The 20,386-nt window shown below is 37.4% G+C and overlaps 1 protein-coding gene across 5 annotated transcripts in view; it reads left to right on the forward strand.

The window, feature by feature from the left end:
- Positions 1 to 20,386, forward strand: part of Nt5b (5' nucleotidase B) — a 744,444-nt gene that overhangs the window by 650,260 nt on the left and 73,798 nt on the right. For all 5 annotated transcript variants that reach the window (XM_067140537.2, XM_068226141.1, XM_068226140.1 and 2 more), the window contains 4 exons: positions 96 to 270; positions 10,466 to 10,688; positions 12,001 to 12,238; positions 18,180 to 18,299. In XM_067140537.2, the coding sequence (XP_066996638.1) occupies positions 96 to 270; positions 10,466 to 10,688; positions 12,001 to 12,238; positions 18,180 to 18,299 (756 nt within the window). The remainder of the gene's footprint in view (positions 1 to 95; positions 271 to 10,465; positions 10,689 to 12,000; positions 12,239 to 18,179; positions 18,300 to 20,386) is intronic.

The raw sequence follows: 20,386 nt of genomic DNA on the forward strand, positions 1-20,386 counted from the left end.
TTTCTAGTAAAAATATTTCTGTATTTCATAGAGATGCAAATATATCAGTATATTTATGAGTATTTTTTTTTTTTTTTATTTATTTTTTTTTCCAGCCTGATGAACCCCATAGAAACTGGAAAACATATTTTGACATTATAGTAGTTGATGCAAGGAAGCCTTTATTTTTTGGGGAAGGTACCATTCTACGTCAGGTTGACACGTCGACTGGCGCTCTTAAAATTGGAACACACATGGGTCCTCTACAGGAAGGACAAGTTTATTCTGGAGGTAGGTAATTTTATAACCTACAGTATTTTTTGAACAGGGTAACTGGAGTATTGTTAGCAAAAACTAGTTGGTTCTAGCTGTTGTGGACCTGTTATTAATGGGTTAGCTTTCTAAATTGCTGCAATAATGCCATCTAGCCCAGATGAGTGGCATCAGCAGACATAGTACGCCTCAACTAACAACAATAATCAGTCGGTGTAATGTTATTGTTGATAAGAGGTTTGGGTCATTGTACGTTTACATTTTCTTTTCTTCTGGCTGTGTGATATTAGGACATTCAAGGTGTAGGCTACAACTCCCTCTTTAATAATTCTTTCTTTACCCTCATTCTTTGAGTGATCACTTTCATGTCTTTCTTTGCCGTTCAATAGCTCTCATTATCTTCCTGAGTAATAACTCGAGTATCTCTAGGCCTAGGTCAGAGAAAGTGAAATCTGTCTGTAGATGGATAAGGGTAGAAAATCTCCAGAATCAGGAAATAAGACAGAAGTACATGGATATGATAGTGCAAATTTCCAAACAGTGGACAGTAAGCAACTTCAGGATGTAGAAAGAGAATGGGTGGCATACAGGGATGCTGTAGTAGAAACAGCAATGAAATGTCTTGGAATAACTATGTGTAAGGATGGGAAAAAGCAAACATCTTGGTGGAATGATAAAGTGAGAGCAGCTTGTAAATGTAAAATGAAGGCATATCAGAAATGGTTCCAAACAAGGACTAATAGAGACAGGGAATTGTATGTAGAGGAAAGAAACAGAGCGAAACAAATGGTTGTTGAATCCAAGAAGAAGTTATGGATATTTTTTGGTAATAACTTGGAAAGGCTAGTCAAGCAGCAGGGAAACCTTTCTGGACAGTAATAAAGAATCATAGGAAGGGAGGAAAAAATGAAATAAACAGTGTTTTGGGTCATTCTGGTGAACTCATAATAGATCCCAGGGAATCACTGGACAGATGGAGGGAATATTTTGAAAATCTTCTCAACGTAAAAGGAAATCTTCATGGTGGTGACGCGAACAACAGAACTCATGAGGAGGAAGAAAATGATGTTGGTGAAATCGCGCTTGAGGAAGTGGCAAGGATGGTAAATAAACTCCATTGTTATAAAGCAGCAGGAATAGATGAAATTAGACCTGAAATTGTGAAGTATAGTGGGAAGGCGGGGATGAAATGGCTTCACAGAATAATAAGATTAGCATGGAGTGTTGGTAAGGTACCTTTAGATAGGACAAAAACAGTAATTGCACCTATCTATAAGCAAGGGAACAGGAAGGATTGCAGCAACTATCGGGTATCTCATTGATTTGTGTACCAGCAAAGTATTCACTGGCATCTTGGAAGGGAGGGTGCGATCAGTGGTTGAGAGGAAGTTGGATGAAAACCAGTGTGGTTTTAGAACACAGAGAGGCTGCCAGGATCAGATTTTCAGTATGTGCCAGGTAATTGAAAAATACTAAGAGAGGAATGGACAGCTGTGTTTATGTTTCGTAGATCTAGAGAAAGCATATGACAGGGTACCGAGGGAAAAGATGTTCACCATGCTGGGGGACTATGGGATTAAGGGTAGATTATTAAAATCAATCAAAGGCATTTATGTTGACAATTGGGCTGTAGTGAGAATTGATGGTAGGATGAGTTCTTGGTTCAGGGTACTTACAGGGATTAGATAAGGCTGTAATCTTTCACCATAGCTGTTTGTAGTTTACATGGATTATATGCTGAAAGGTATAAAATGGCAGGAAGGGATTAAGTTAGGTGGAAATGTAGTAAGCAGTTTGGCCTATGCTGACGACTTGGTCTTAATGGCAGACTGTGCCGAAAGCCTGCAGTCTAACATCTTGGAACTTGAAAATAGGTGCAATGAGTATGGTATGAAAATTAGCCTCTCGAAGACTAAATTGATGTCAGTAGGTAAGAAATTCAACAGAATTGAATGTCATATTGGTGATACAAAGCTGGAACAGGCAGATGATTTCATTTATTTAGGATGTGTTTTCTCCTAGGATGGTAATATAGTAAGTGAGACTGAATCAAGGTGCAGTAAAGTTAATGCAATGAGCTCGCAGTTGCAATCAACAGTATTCTGTAAGAAGGAAGTCAGCTCCCAGACGAAACTGTCTTTACATCAATCTGTTTTCAGACCAACTTTGCTTTATGGGAGTGAAAGCTGGGTGGACTCAGGATATCTTATTCATAAGCTAGAAGTAACAGATATGAAAGTAGCAAGAATGATTGGTGGTACAAACAGGTGGGAACAATGGCAGGAGTGTACTCAGAATGAGGAAATATGAGCTAAGTTAGGAATGAACTCAGTGGATGAAGCTGTACACATAAACAGGCTTCGGTGGTGGGGTCATGTGAGGCAAATGGAGGAGAAAAGGTTACCTAGTAAAATAATGGACTCTGTTATGGAGGGTACGAGGGAGACCAAGACGACCTTGGTTAGACTCAGTTTCCAACAATTTGAAGATAAGAGGTATAGAACTAAACGAGGCCACAGAACTAGTTACAAATAGAGGATTGTGGCAACGATTAGTAAATCACAGAGGCTTTCGGACTGAATGCTGAAAGGCATAACCATTATTATTGAAGATGTAATAATTACATGAATAAATAAATAAATAAATAAATAAATAAATAAATAAATAAATAAATAAATTAATTAATTAATTAGGTGATACAGGAAATATTAAGATTTTGAAATGCTTAAAGGAAGTAGGTGCATAGTGTTACCAAGGTAGTAAATAACCGTGGCAGAAGTAAGGAAGCCATAAAATGCAGACTAGTTCAGACAAGGAAGGCATTCCTTAAATAAGGAATTTGCTTTCATCAAACATAGATGTGCATAATAGAAGGATGTTTTTGAGGACATTGCATTGCAGGTAAATGAAATTCGGACAATAACTTGTGGAGAAAGAAAGAAAGAAAGAAAGAAAGAAAGAAAGAAAGAAAGAAAGAAAGAAAGAAAGAAAGAGAATAGAAGTTTTTGAAATGTGGTGTTACAGAAGAGGCCGGCCCCGTGGTGTAGGGGTAGCATGCCTGCCTCACGCCTGGAGGCCCGGGTTCGATTCCCAGCCAGGTCAGGGATTTATCTCTCGACCTGAGGGCTGGTTCGAGGTCCACTCAGCCTACGTGATTAGAATTGAGGAGCTATCTGATGGTGAGATGGCGGCCCGGGTCTCGAAAGCCCAGAATAACGACCGAGAGGATGTGTCGTGCTGACCACATGGCCCCTTGTAATCTGCAGGCCTTTGGGCTGAGCAACGGTCGCTGGGCAGGCCAAAGCCCTTTCAAGGGCGAGTGCCGTGGGGGGGTGTTACAGAAGAATATTGAAGGTGAAATGGGTGGATCGGATCACAAATGAAGAGATACTGAATCAAGTTGGCGAGAGGAGAACAATTTGACAGTGTCCTGGTAGGCTAAGGCCCATCAGGACTGTAGCGCTATGGGGTTTAGTATAGTTTTCCAGCGTTCAATACCAATAATTAATGGAAACCTTTGAAATGTACTTATCTGGTAAGAATTGGTAATATAATTATTGCAAATATTACATGTTTTCAAGTCTTAATTTTCTTAGAGAGGAAACTACATTCTTTAGTGTCTGATTTTTTATTTTTGTTTATTTCCACCCACATTGGAGCACTGAAATCAATCTATATACAGTCAAGTCTTATGAATATTGGTTACAAATTTGGTTGATGTTTCTTCTTTTGTTCCCAGAAATGTTTCATTCTCTCTGACCTTGCTGCCCATTTTTCGTCACTTATGTTGTACTGTTTGTGTGTATAGGTCTTCATTTTAAGTCTCACATCGTTATTTCTCAGGATCTTCTCTTCTCTGTTTTCAATTTGTTGAATTGTCAAGCCTAATTCATTTAAATCTTCTTGGACTTCTTTGAACCAGTGATTTTTAGTTTTACTTTTCCAAAAGTAGTTGAATAAATGTATCCTAGCCTCTGGTAGTCATGACATGTGACAAAAAAAAGGCAACTCTTCTTTTCCACATTGTATCTATTATAGACTCAGTCTCCTGGTATACATTCGCCATTGTCCATCTACTTGGTGTTTTTTGTTTAGAATTGTTCTAATGATTTGTCTATCTATTTTCTGTAATTTATCTGTAGTTGATTTCGTATTCAGATTGAATAAGGTTTCACTATCATAAGTTGCTTCAGGCTTAATGACGCAGTTGTAGTGTTTACATTTTGCATTTATCGAGAGAGATTTCTTCTTGTAGGTTGGCCAAGTAATGTGTTGTGCTTGTTTTAATTTGGTAATTCTATTTTCAACTGATATTTTCTCTTTTAAGTTCCAAGTTATAATCTCTCAAAGATATTTAAATTTATTAACAACCTTAATTTGTTTGTTATTAGTCAGTGTGACAGCTAATGTTTCCACTTTGAAGGATGGCATCATTTCTGTCTTTTCAAAGGAGATTTGTAATCCAATTTTTGCTGCTATTTGTTCTAATTCTTCAATTTGGAGTTTAGCCTCTTCCACACTACTTGCAAGTAGCGCAAGGTCATCTGCAAATGCTAGAAAATTGAGTTTGATATTATTGCCAATTTTGATGTTTGGCTGACATTTCTTAGACCATTGTCGCATGATTTTCTCCAATGCACAGTTAAACAGTATTGGTGAGAGACCATCCCCCTGTCGAAGTCCAGTCCGGATTTCAAATGATTCAGACAACTCTCATCAGAATTTAACTTTTGCTCTAGTGTTCTTAAGGGTAACACCAAGGAGATTAATGAGTTTCTGGTGTAACCCAAATTCTTTAAGGATTTAAAATAATGACTCACGATGAATACTGTCGTATGCTTTCTTGAAGTTAACAAAAGTGATAACTAGCTTTTTGTTTCTCATTCTTTGATGGTTCATAATCCACTTAAGACTAATGATTTGGTCAGGATAACTTCTTCCAGGTCGAAATCCCCCCGATACTCTCCAAGTTCTTGGTTGAGCTGTTCTTGAATTCTCGTGCGGATAATTCTGGACAGGATCTTATGTGATATCAAGTAGAGAGATCACTCGGTAATTATTTGGATCCAGTCTATCCCCCTTTTTGTGTATTGGATGAATTATAGCTGTATTCTATTCTGCAGGCAGTTTATCAGTGTTCCATATGTTTATGATGTGTTTGTGTAGGTTTAGAAGTGTTTGGTTATTTGCATTCTTCTACAGCTCTGCAACCACTTGACTCCTGCAGCTTTATAATTCTTGAGCCAATTAATCGCTTGAAGTACCTCATGGAAATCTGGTGGAATAACCTTGTGTAAGCGTGTTTAATTTTTTGGATCAGGTGAAAATTCTAGGTATTCTTGTGGGTCTTCAGCATTTAGTAATTCTTTGAAGTGATCAGCTAGAATTTTGGCATTCTCCTAATTATTGTGTGCTAGTTGTCCTTATTTATTTCTCATCATGAGTGTAGGTGGAATATACTCTGATTGATATTGTTTAAATGTCCTGTAATAGTCTCATGTCTTATGTTGTTTGAATGATTCATCTATGTTAGCTAGGTTTTCTTTTTGATGGTCTCTTTCGATCCTTCTAAGTTCTTTGGCCGTTTGTCTTCTAGCAATAGTTAGTTCATCTCGAGATTGTGCCGTTTTCTTTTGTTGGTCATTTAGCCATGCTTTGTGTCTTTTCTGTATTGCCATATCACATTCCTCATTCCACCAGGCATGTTTCTTTCTCCTTTTCATAGGAGCAATTTCTTCAGCAATATTTTTTAGTTCATCCATAACCGTTTCCAGTTTGTCGCTTAGAGGTGTTTTGGATCTCTCTGTATACACAGCATTATTTATTAAGTAGCTGGGGTCATATTTCCTCCCTCTAGTGAATTTAGATGGTTTGTGATGTTTTCTTGTGGTTAACTTGATTTTAATCTTTGAAATATAATGATCAGGATCGATGTCCACCTCACGAAGGACTTTGACATTATCAATTTCTCTATGGTATTGTGCCGTTTTCATGTGGAACATGCGCCACAGCACGAGTGGAAACAGCGAGCACGAGGTCCGGAAACATGGCGCTGGAACAGTCTAGGCAAGAACTCAAGTACATATGTTTAATACACGAAGAAGTGATCGTGAAGAGAGAGACTTTGCTTTCATCTTTAAGCGGAAAGACGTGTAAATACATGTAAATAATGTTAAAATTAAGTTAAATATAAAATGTAAAATGTATAAAATAAGACGAAACCAAAGATCGTACATACAAGGGTAATGTTATGCAATGTAAAGCATCGATAGTTGTTAACAAGGACGGTGGCGACACCTAGGTATCGACAGATGTAAGTAGGTACTTAAGATAAACTTCCACATCTAGTGTGTAATTCTGTTATTCCATGTCTTGTTTTAAAACAAAAAGGCGGAATACAAAGCCTGGTCTTGTTGTTCATTGTTGGTGTTGATGTAATGGCAGTGTGAAATTGATACACAGAAGCTTAAGAAAAGTTGTTGCTAAATGAGCATGTAAATTGAATGTGAAAAGAAGTTATTAGGTGACATGTACGCAGTAAATGTGTGCAAATAGTGTGAAATAACAACAAAATACTTAGAGTCGTACAAGGCAAAGCCATTACAAGGAAAGCAATACGATACATAATAGAAATTGTCGGTATCTAGCAAACATCTACGTATAACTGGAAGTATATACATTGTTGATTCAGTAGTGATTGTGTGTGTATTGAATAATCTAATGTTAGCCTTTTTCAGGTGTGTTCTGCACGAAAGTAAAATAACAATGTCAGAAAGATATCCAGGAAATACAAGTATACAAGAGATCATGGAGAGTAAAATAAATACAAGCAGGTCTAGCTGAGATGATGGCGTGGCTACGAGGAAGGATAACCTAGGCCATGTGCTTTCCAATACCTGGGCCATCCAAGTCAGTAGTTTCACATTCGTCTTAATAATAATGCCTTTCTTGTATTTTATTTTATGCAGCATTCATTTGCATTCTATTTTATTTACTAGTATCCTCAATGTAGATAGTAGTGTATATACAGTACATGTCCTGAAGTAGTTTGTCAAGACGTAATAATAATTGCACAATGAGCGACGTGATATTATGTTATTTGGCCTGTAGTAATTCATATACGCGTTTGGCGATACGGTATTCGAAATTCTATGGTATCATGTGAGCGAACGATTTGTTATGTCAGTAGGCGACTTCGGCATTGTTTATATTATGTTGTGATATCGCGATTACTGAAAGGCACGAGCTTATGTATGTATATGTAACATGCGTTAGCATAGAATCTGAGCATATTTATTGTGAAGTTAACACAGGTAACGCAGGTAAATAGATACGTGATTTAATATAAGTACGGAGACAGCGAACATTGTAAATTCAAGGGTATGTTGTTCTTCGAATGATAATTGCAGCAGGTTTACTATAATTACGAGAATGGTCATGAAGCAACGGCATATCGAGGTATCAATGAAGATGTTCTGCAGGTAAGTGATACAAATATAACGAAGTTACGAGTGATGATACTAATGTAAATCAACGTGAAATAAATATAATAATAATGATGCAAGTGCCAAGTGTATTAAGTGCCTGCGATGGTGATAGTTATTGTGTTGATAAATAATACAGTGTAGGGTGATATCGTGATATGCTATTGATGCGTGGGTGAACTCGCGTGAGGTTAAGTGATTCAAATAGTGAAAGGTGCTGCGCCATCAGAATGATACAATAAGCTGCGATGTGATAGTGAAAATTCATCCTAAATTCGTTCCGCAGAACGTGCTATTTAACTGTGTTATGTTACTGTGAAGTTAGATCACGTAAATGGAGGTGTGATGTTCATGTACAAGTTAATGCTGAGATTGTAATACCCATGTGTAAATGGATGTTAAGGTTGTAATATTCATACATGAGTGAATGCTAAGATTGTAATGTTCATATGTAAATGTAGGCTAAGATGGTGATGTTGATGATTATTAATTGCGATGCAATGTCGGCCACAATCGTTCAATCAATTACGACGACACTTTGGATGCCATATTCAGAATTTACGTTCGGTTATTATGATTTTCAGTTGGTATGATAGCAATACGCTTGCGGCGTGTAGAAAGCTTGTCACGCACATAACTACGAGGACACATGCCATGATATTAGTTAGGTTAGGTGTTTTACTTCATGGACATAGTAGTTCAGTTTGAGTAGTAGAGATATCATGTGATGCTTTGTTGACATTTCAGTGTACATATTTCTTGTTCTTAAATGTGTTGTTTCTTATGATTCATTTCATGCAGTAGTATTAAGTTAATACGATCCTCGAAGGTATGTGCGAGGATAGGCGTGTAGCTATTGTTGCGTCAGGATGAGCCTCATCAGGACGGCATAAGTTAGTTAGGATAGTGATGATTATTGATTTTAGTTAGGATAGGTATCACATAAAAAGGCATTATTATTAGCTGGACTTATTGATGCAAGTAAAACTAAACTTCTCCTAATGTAAACCTAGTATGAAAACAGCAAAGGGGTACCCAAAACAATGAAAGTAAACAAAGAGTATGATGAGATAGGTGGTATATGCAAATAGAATAGGTTAAAAACGAGATCTCAAAAATAATTATTAATTTCAAGGTTCAGGTATGTTAATGAATCAATGTAAACATGTGTTCGTAATTTCGAATAGCTCTCGGCAAAATGAAGATTAATTAACTCAAGATCACTGCATTATGTTGAAATAGGTCTAAATTAATTGAATTACGTCAGCCGTCTTAGTGTCATTATCAATGATTTCAAATATCTAAAATTAAGATCACGCTTTGGTTTCGTCTTAGTTAGGTAGGATCACTTAAATCAATAAACAGAATCCAATCCGGAATATCTCCATCCTTTCATTATAAAATAGATGTAAACAACCTTACATGTAAACTTAATTCAAACCTCAAGGTCATGTTGAAATATGAGTAACTTTAACCTAAAACAAAGTCATGGTCGTTACATGCATGGTACAAATTATAAAAATAGATAATGCAAACTGAATAGTGACAGATTGAAAACCTCAATGCAGAGATTCAGAAACGAGATCGCCCGATAGGGTTCCAAATCCGATTTTCCACCACGGATGCGACACGTACTCATCTGAACACATTAGCTAGCTGCGGCACACACAGAGACCTGTGACTCTCTGAAATAGCCCCACAACAAGAGGAACCTGTTAAGACCCTGAGTGTAGAGCACTCCCAGTGCTAATCGACGGGGCCATAGACCCGTAAGGGTGCAATGTTTTTACCTACCACTGTGCGATATTTTCTCTCTTGTCCAATTTTCGCGTTGAAGTCTCCAATCATAATTTTAACATGGTTGTCAGGGATATTTGAAATCAGTTGGTCAAGCTCCTCCCAAAACATTTCAGTTTCCTTTTTATTTGTTCTGGTTTTTTTCATTTGTTGGCGCATGAAGATTAATCAGTGTATATATTTTGTTCTCTACTCTAATCGTTAAGGTTGCGGTTCTTGATGAGTTCGATGAGAAGTCCTCCACAGAATCTAATATGCTAGTATGAACCAGGAATCCCATTCCAAATTGGGGAACATTTTTCATTACTCTCTTTCCTGGAGGTCCTCTGTAAAGACGATATCCCCAGATTCAAATGGGTCCTGATCTGTGTTCCGAAGTTCTTGTAGGGCTGTGATTAGAATCCTGTGTTGTTCCATGACATCAGTTACGTGTTTCAACTTCCCAATTTTCATTATTGAATTGATGTTTAATGTTGCAAAGAAAGAGAATTTTCATGGTTTACTGAATTTAAGTCTGTGTCTGTATCCGTGGTTCATCTGTTGGGCTTTCAGGCGCTTCGACTCAACGTGTTCTTCTATGTGACACCCCACCATATCCGAATGGTGTCTTTGCTCAGGTCTAGAATGTTGGATGTCCAAGCCGGTGGATTCTTTCATTAGAAGACTCTGTGATAAGTTGATTGTCTGATCATTGATCAATGTTCTGACCGTGGTCAGGAGTTACAATCCCAGATGTGATCTGGGAATGTGATTTATCCTAGTTGTTCAGGACTGGGAGTAGGCATTTCCTCCATACACCTCAAACGTTATGAATTTCCCGCCAATACTCGGGTGGCTGATTGCAGTGCTTTCCCACTGGGCGGTGGGGTCACCACATCCGTATGCCTAGTGTCTGATTATATATATATATGTGTGTGAATTTATTTTTCCAGGTTCCTGTGATGTCTTCACAGAACTGATTGGTGCGAAAGGCAAAGATGTATTATATATTGGTGACCACATTTTTGGTGATATTCTCAAGTCGAAGAAAATTCGTGGCTGGAGGACATTCCTCATTGTACCTGAACTTGTCCAGGAGCTCCATGTTTGGACTGATAAGTGTCAGCTATTTGCGGAGCTCCAGCAACTTGATATTATGTTGGGTGAAATGTACAAGTAAGCTCATCAATTAATTTTATCACCATTATATTTCAGGCAGTTATACTATTAATTGCTTCTGCATAATACTTTCTGATTGATTTCCGACAAAAGAGTAGTGTTATGAAAATGTTGCAAACTTTAGGCTGGGAAGCCTTAGGAGTAAGAAAACAAGCTGCTCCACTAAGCAGTATGTTCTGAGCTGTCAGTGGAGAAATGACGTGGAATGGCATTAATAGATGAATAAGCTTGAGTGAAGCTTTAAAAGATAGAAGATAAAGCTTGAATTCATGAGGACAAGTTGGGGCAAATATTTGTTAATAGGAAGAGGAATTAGGAAAGGGAATAATTTATCAAGGGGAATGTTTGATAAATTTCCAAGTTCTCCAAATATTGTAAAAAAAAAAAAAGTAGTTAGTGGGATGTAAAGCCAATAACATTATTATTATTATTATTATTATTATTATTATTATTATTATTATTAATATTATTATTATTATTATTATTATTAATTTCCAAGTTCTTTGAAATCATCTAACAAAAGACTAGGTAAGCGACTGTTAGGGGATTGCCACCTTTATGACAGTCATAAATGCAGATCAGTGATAATAGATTGATTTTCATCATATTAATGAATTGTGAATAATGACTGGAAAACTAATACTTGTTAAATTAGCACTCATTTCAGAGATAAGTCTTTTTTGATAAGTATAAGTCAAGTGATGTCCATGTGTTGTGCTGTGCACAGTTTTCATATTTATTCTCCTCCATCATTTCTGGTTAAATGGTGCCCATATGTTTGATCTGCAGGTAGTTCGTCCAATTTTAAAATTCATCCACAAGATAAAATAAATAAATTTGTTCTATTTCTATACTAAAACATATATAATTAATGTTATTTCAATTAAGTAAACTCTCCCATTCACTAATTTTAAATTGATATTTTCAAAATAATTCGAATCGCACGAACATCCTCTCAGTATAAATGAGATGCTTCACTTTAAGCTTTATTTTGCATTCTAGTTTTACTCATCCAAATATTTTTGTGTTCCATGATATTGTGTCCAATGCATTTTTTGTCCAAATAAATTTGAAACATTCACAATCAAGTTACTAATATCTTCCATATTTATCAGAACATTAAAATTATGTATCCAATATGGCATCACAACAATGACCACTGGAGAAGGTATGCACACACATCTTGACAAGGCAGTGTCCCATTAAGCCTTGAAAAGTATTCTAGAAATAAAATGTTGCAGGCATTGTAGACTGCCATAAACTTCAAATTCTTCAGCAGTAATTAAATTTGACTTGTTTAATTTGTTAGGAATCTGGACAGCAGTACCAAAGAAAAACCGGACATTTCCAAACTTCGATCTGGGATTCGTGATGTGACTCATAAAATGGACTTGGCTTATGGCAAAATGGGAAGTCTTTTCAGGAGTGGATCACGACAGACATTCTTCTCCTCACAAGTGGTCCGCTATGCCGACCTGTACGCAGCTACATTCCTAAATCTTATCTATTATCCATTCAGCTATATGTTCCGTGCACCAGCTATGTTGGTAAGTTAACTCTTTTACTTACTTTTTATGGCATTATTGCATCAGTCCAAAAATGTCTCATATTGACTACGGATATAAATTATTTCATTTTCATATATGATCCATCAAATCAGAATATTACCAAGTGAGTTGGCCATTCAGTTACGGGCACACAGCTGTGAGTTTGTATTCAGGAGATAGTTGGTTCAAACCCCACTGTCGGCAGCCCTGAGGATGGTTTTTTTTTTTTTTTTTGTTTCCCATTTTCACACCAGGCAAATGCCGGGGATTAAGGCCATGGCCACTTCCTTCCCACTCCCATCCCTTTCCTATCCCCATCCTGTTATTGCCATAATACCTACAGTATCTTACAGCAACTTGTAAAAAAAATTTTAAAAATAAATCAGAATTAACTTCGTATTAACCACTGATAATGGTGAGACTAAGTTGTTTTTCTTATCAGTTTGGTCATGTGATACATTCCTCAATTGATACATTCCTTAATTTGAGAAGGCTATTTTCTGATGAAATTTCATCTAGCCAGATTGAATTAATAGTGTCAAAAAGATTCCACTTCCGACCTCTCTAGCCACGCTTAAGGCTGTCACACACAGAAAGCTAAGATAAGCTATGCTATGCTAAGCAATGCGATGCTATGTTGTGCTATGTCATGAATAAAAGGCTAAGCTAAACTATGCTAGGCAGCCATTTAAAGATGGCGGATTAATTGAAGAGGAGACTTCTTTATTGGCCACTGTCGTGGAAGACGAAGAAAGAGAAAGAAAGAAACAGAAAGAAGAAGATTCTGTATACGTGAAATTGGAGGGAGTATAATTCATGGTGAATTCAATCATTCGGTTCAAACATTGCATGGAAATTATGAATTAAAAGTACCTTTTTTTTTTTTTTTTTTTTTTTTTTTTGCTAGGGGCTTTACATTGCACCGACACAGATAGGTCTTACGGTGACGATGGGATAGGAAAGGCCTAGGAGTTGGAAGGAAGCGGCCGTGGCCTTAATTAAGGTACAGCCCCAGCATTTGCCTGGTGTAAAAATGGGAAACCACGGAAAACCATCTTCAGGGCTGCCAACAGTGGGATTCGAACCCACGGTCTCCCGGATGCAAGCTCACAGCCGCGTGCCTCTATGCGCATGGCCAACTCGCCCGGTAAAGTCACTTTCATCTAAATCAGGAACAGATTCATGAATTCCTCTCTATTACTGAGGATGATACTAAAAAAAAATATATATATATATATATATATATATGAAGTACGCAAATTACAGAATGTAGGGTAAAAATGTACGTACGCTGATCATTCAATCAAGTAGCCAGACAACATTACAGTAAGAAAGATAGTTTTGTATGATGTGGTTGTATAGCATATGTGATTTGAATTATATCTGATTAGTAAGAAAAAACATAGAAATGCGTTATTCAGATGGTTCTTAAGAGAGAAGTTTGTGGCACTTGGATACTGCATTGAATTAAAAAGCTTGCAACATTTTTGGAATAAAAATGTATTTGTGATACAGAAGTGTTTTAACAGAATGATCAGTGCTCACTGACTGGAATTCAAAGATATTTAATGATAAGTGACAATACAAAGATGTTAAGACCTGGGCAATATAACCTGGACTGTGTGATAAGCAAGCTAACAACCTTCAGTATATACTGTGAAGGAACCACTGTATTTGTTGTTTGGTGGAAGTCTTTGAGATTAATTATTAGCTGAATAATACGTATTTTTAATAATAAAGAGTATATATGTCGTGCACTACATACTAAGAATCCTTAAATAACTGTGCGGAAAAGTTGGGAAAAAGGATTGAGGAGGGGTTAGCGGCTCAGATGGTAGAGAATTGGCTTTCTGAGCCCAAGCGGCTGGGTTCAATTCTGGCTCATTTCGGTGGTATTGAAAGGTGCTCAGATATGCCAGTCTTGTGTTGGTAGATACAGTAGAACCTCGATAATTCAAAATCGGTTAATTCAAAATCCCGCCTAATTCGAAGAAGCTCTCGTTCCCGGAAACATGAGATTCAGTTTTGCATGTCATTTCAATTGTTTAATTCGAAATACGGATAATTCGTAATTCGAAGTACAATGTCGGCCCCATTACTGAAATTCAGACTTTTAATTCGAAACTGCCTTTACATTTTAAAACAATAGTATGTTACAGAGTAATTTCAACTCAAAATGTATCCGCTCCGCGTCATAATAGAACGCGCGTTCCGGAACGTGGAGGGGTTGCTTTCTGCACTTACACTCACTTCGGTGGGTCTACAGTGCGCTTCATGATTGCTAAGTTGAATGAAATCGGAATTCTTTTGTGTTCAACCTTTTAAGGAACGCCGTAATATCACGCAACATGCAGTGTGCGGGAAAACAGAATCCATGAACACTAGCGATGCTGACAGTTGAAGAAAAAACGTGGCAAATATAATAAATTCGTAGGCACCGAACAATATTGACATTGCCGGTGAAACTGCATTGTTTTATTTTAATGCGAGCCCAAACGGTTATGGTTTTAAAGGAGAAATTGCCAGCCGGGAAATTGTAGTGTGAGGGATGGGGGTCATAGTAGTGCGTTGCAGTGCATATGGAAGCGAGATACTTTATCCCCTCGTCATAGGAAACTTCAATAAGCCACAATGTTTTAAGAGCGTCGGGCACTTTCCATGCCAGTACAAAGCATGTATAATAAAAATGCAAACAGTAAAGAAATCCAAAAAATAATGCATTTGCACAGGGGAACCGGCATAATTTATCCTCGTCTTTGAATTGTGCGATTTTTTTTTTCTTTCGTTGCGTGAGGTTATGTTTGTCAGTGATTTATCCAAGTGCATTATTTGAACATTGTAAATGCACCTTGTTGGATACATTTCAGAAATAGTTTTTTCCATGGCATTAGGAAGGTTTAAACTGTGAATCGAGGTGATTGTATGTATTAATGGGTCTTAGAATACTTTGTGACGCGGCAAGTGTTTACATTTCTGAAGTACGAGAGAAGTGCCACGGCAGGAAATCGTACAAGGATAGAGTCATAGGAAAGTTCGATTTTAAGGGCATCGGGTACTTTCTGTGTAAATACACGGCATCTAAAATGCATACAGTATAGTAATCCAATTAATAAAGCACTTGCACATGGGAGCGAGCATAGATTTCTCCTCGTCTTTGAATCGTGCTTTTTTTTTTTTTTTCTTTCTTCCGTTGCGTGAGGTTATGTTTATCAGTGAGATATCCTTGTGTATTATTTGAGTACTGTAAATGCACCTTCTTGGATACATTTTGGAAATAGTTCTGTTTTTCATGGCATTTGAAAGGTATAAACTGTGAATCAAGGTTAAATGCATGCAGTAACGGGCCTTAGAATATTTTATAACGCGGCAAGGGTTGGTACTTCTGAATTGCGGATTGGCGGTTAATTCGAAATCACGTAATTCGAAGTCCGATTTTTTAGTCCCAACGACTTCGAATTAACGAGGTTTTACTGTATACTGGCACATCAAAGAACTCCTGTGGGACAAAATTTCTAGTACTTTGGAATCTTCATAATCTGTAAAAGTGGTTAATGGATTGAAAAACCAATAACATGGGATTTTTTGTTGCCATTATTGACTTTTATTGTGATCACTAGAAACTCTGCAGAATGTTGAGGAGGGCTTACGATGACCAGAAACTTCCTGTTAAGCTGAGAAGATTAAGCAAGCAAGCAAGCTTGCAGATTTATGTGACTTCAAATCTGGCGACTGTAAGTTATGGCACCAATAGTTTTATGAGAAATTCATACTACTGGGACACAGCTTCTCAATTCAATTTTAATACACATGCCACTGTACCGACATAATCCGAGCTGGGTAAACTTTTATAGAGTAGTAAGAGATCTTGCATGAAACAGAAAGGTGTCACTAAAATTCAGACAAACCATCTACCAAACTTACTTCACACTGATTTTTGCCTCTGGGTGTGAAACATGGATCATGAAGGAAAATGTGAGCAGGACTCCCAGGCAGCTGAAATAAGATTTGTCAGAAGTATGATAGGCAAGAAGAGCTGAGATAGAGTAAGGTACAAAAATGTGAGACACTTGGTTGAAGTTGACAAACTGCAGGATAGAATAAACTTATAGGGATTGGCATGTTACGGCACAAATGAAGAATGAATGCAGAAAGAGTAACTAGGAGAGTACATTTACTGCAGCTTGAAGATTGGTGATCCAGGGGATGATTGCTGTTGAGATATAAAGACATGTTATGAGAAGATATTTAAAATAGAAAACGGGACTGGGATAGATTTGAGCAGGAGATAGAAATTGGAGAGGCTTGGTTCGTTGATCTATTAATTGATGGAATGATGTGGGATATGTATTTTTTTTTTTGCTTTGTTTTGTTTGATTTTCTGTTTTAAGTAGTTCGGGGCATGTTTTTTAAGTAAGTACTGTTTTTAAATATGGCCGCTGCAGTGTTTTGGTTGTCATTTAGAGCATGCTCGTTCAGTACGTACATCTGTAGGCTAGTCACAAATACCATTACAGAAGCATTTGCCATATTTACATTTGTTTGTGCATATTGAAAATGCCTCTGACAGTTAATGGTCCCACCGAGTGTGAAGTACACTCTGTGATTCGTTTTCAAAATGCAAAAGATGTGAAAGCTGTTGAAATTCATTGGCAGATTAGTGAAATGCATGGAGAACACACTATGAGTGAAGGAATGGTAAGAATATGGGTTAGAGCATTTAAAGAAGGCCATACTAATGTCCGCGGTGAGAAGTGTAGTGGGTGATCATCGGTCATTACTGCATTACTGAAGACTTGGTGCAAAAAGTTGATGCAAAGGCTCGAGAAAACAGACGCTTTATGATTTCATCATCAAGTTATGAGCTGCCTGAAATTTCAAGGAGTGTTCTTTATGAAAGTGTCTTAGGATGCTTAGATTATCGGAAGTTGTTCTCATGCCGGGTACCAAGGATCCTGACAGAGGTGCACAAAACCAAGCACTAGGAAGTGCTTTGACTTTTCTTGAGTGGTAGAGTAACAGAGGTGATGTGTTCCTGAGCCGAATTGTCACCAGCGATGAAATGTGGATGGCTTATGTTATGCCAGAATCAAAACAGTAATCCATTGAATGGAGACGCTCAACATCACCCAAGAAAGTGAAGTGCAAGCAAACCATTTCAGCTCGCAAACTCATGTACACTGTGTTTTGGGATAGGCAGGGTGTGTTGCTTGTGGGTAATACAATAAATGCCGAGACTTATTGTGTGACGTTACATAAACTCCGTTGTGCAATCCAAAACAAACAGCGTGGCGTGCTCACAAGGGGGATTCTTTTGCTTCACGACAATGCGTGACCTCACACGGCTAATCGAACCCGAGACCTTATAGCTTCATTTGGTTGGAAACAACTTGATCATCCTCCATATAGTCCTGACCTAGCGCCTAGTGACTGCCACTTGTTCATGCACTTGGAAAAGCATTTAGGAGGTCAGCGCCACGATGATGATGATTAACTAAAAATGACCGTGCTGAAATGGCTGGCACGTCAGGCGGTAGATTTCTATGAGATTGGATTTCAGAAGCTGGTTTCAGGTGCCTTAATTTGCTTGGAACTTACATTGAGAAGTAGTTTCAGGTACAGGTTTACATGTACCAAAAGAATTGGTTAAAAAACTGCATTACTTTCTTCTTTATCCAAATGGTACTCACTTAAAAAACTGTATTTTATTTCATATTGTGACTCTTCACACATCACATTTCTGATGAAAATAAAATATAGATAGTCATCCAGATGACATTAAACATTCACCAGTTTAGGTGAACTTGGCACCTATGTTTCCATACAAACATCAATAACTTCAAGAAACTCACTTCTGATAAAATAATGACTTAACAGTGTATACAAAAATGCCATTTTTATAAGCATTATTTCTTCTTGAATATGATTTTTTCTTTTTTAACAGATGCCCCATGAATCTACTGTTGCTCATGAGCAGAGGTTTGTCATGGAAAGTCCAATGATTTCGAGATCACATACATTTTCTGTGAATGATGACGATGATGGCGATAAAGTGAATCCAAAGGTGAGACCTATATTAGTAACATCATTTAGATTAAGTATGTTGAATTATTTGATAACTTTTCTTCCAACCTGGAATTTAATAACTGCTATTCAACTTTCCTTGTTACAGAAATGGAATTTTAAGGTATTTTTACATTCATATCTTCAGACAGCATGAATTATGTAATGTATTTCACTGCACACCACATAAATGGCATGCTATTGATGCAATGCAATATATAGCTCCAGAAAGCTTCGGAAATTTAGATGTTTTATTGGCTTCCTTTTAAGAACCGTACAAATTTGAAGATAAGTTTTCTAACCCTACTACACTTTTCAAAATTAAATGTTTGGTAGTAATTCATGTAGAATTGAAATGGAAAGTTACTGTGACTGTAGATTTACTTCCTGCATAAAACTAATGATCAGAAATAATTGTAACACATCACTGCTAATATTTTAATGGCCTGGAAAAGTTATCAGTGACTCATGCACGATCATTGCTTTCAATTATCTAAAATATAGTTCAGATTTAGAATTGCATGTTTTTAAGCAAAATATTCATCATGATTGAAATGACAATGTAACAAGGTATTCAGTTGTATGAGTATCACTCATGTTGATAATTTGTGAGGTCTGCATGCAGGTTGTGTGTAATTGTACATGCAGTGAGTAGCTTTGCGAGGCAATAACTACTGCATTTCATTATATAACACATGTGCAGGCTGCTGCTGTTAAGATTGATTCTATGGCATTCAAGATCGTATGGAGCAACTGGACCATTTATTTAAGGGCACTGGTGGTTATCCAGAATGTTCTGTGTACAAGAGGAGCAGATTATACGTGAACTGTGTTTATGAACGACAAGAGTTGATGGTTTAACTCGTAATACTGAAAACTGTCCAATAAAATACTATTAATTTTCACTTATAAAGTCATACCCATATCACACAAGAGGTAAATCTGTCTTAATTTTCAACATTTTCGGCATCTGTTGTTACTCTTCTCGGTTGGACAAATTAAAAAAAAATTTGATAATTGTGTTTCTTCAGTTTGTCTTAAGGCAGGCCTGGCAAGACAGCGCTCGTGTCTTGCACGTCATGTGCAGAGATGGCGTGGTGTCGAGGGGAGAGTAGAAGGGAAAGGCCACACAATGGTGGCACAGCTACCTTGCCAGGCACTATGGAAGGAGTTTTCAAAAGAAGTTGCAAGACTTTGAAGGGCTCAAGACCGACTTTGATTTAATTATCAGATATTTTTTTTTGCTTTTGGCAGAGAATGTTCCACATTACTTCCAGCTTGAACTTATTGATCTGCAGTGCAACATCCCTCTCACAGATATATTTCTGCAATCCCAAAATGTGTGCAATTTTTTTAAAATACTTCCTCAACAGCAATATTCTCGACTGTACAGGCAAGCTGCTGAAATTCTTTAAATGTTTGTTTCCACCTATGTATGCAAGCAGTTAGCAAGTCCTATCAACATGCAAGTTTAACGGACTTTAACCTGTGTAACTCCGTGCTGTTGACTGCATCACAAACCCTTCTCCAAACATAAATAAACTGACACATGGCCCATCTCATGTCATAGTGTTTCGTTTTGTTTTTGCTGAGAAGTGTGAATATATGCACCTGAATGCAAAGTGTTGTTATTATAAAAATATAGCTGATGTACCCGTGCTTTGCTACAGGATTCTCAGAAAGACTGAATTGGTGGTTTTCCTAACTGAATTTAACATAGGTCATTACAAAAACGTCAGTAGGAATGTAGCGATTGAAAGCAATGTTATCATATAAAATACTCGATCACCGGGTGAGTTGGCCTTGCGCGTAGAGGCGCACAGCTGTGAGCTTGCATCCGGGAGATAGTAGGTTCGAATCCCACTATCGGCAGCCCTGAAAATGGTTTTCCGTGGTTTCCCATTTTCACACCAGACAAATGCTGGGGCTGTACCTTAATTAAGGCCACGGCCGCTTCCTTCCAACTCCTAGGCCTTTCCTATCCCATCGTCGCCATAAGACCTATCTGTGTCGGTGCGACGTAAAGCCCCTAGCAAAAAAAAAAAAAAATTTAAATAAAAATATACTCGATCAAAGGAAAAACCGCAT

Source organism: Anabrus simplex, chromosome 2, assembly GCF_040414725.1.
Source record: "Anabrus simplex isolate iqAnaSimp1 chromosome 2, ASM4041472v1, whole genome shotgun sequence".
Lineage (NCBI taxonomy): Eukaryota > Metazoa > Arthropoda > Insecta > Orthoptera > Tettigoniidae > Anabrus > Anabrus simplex.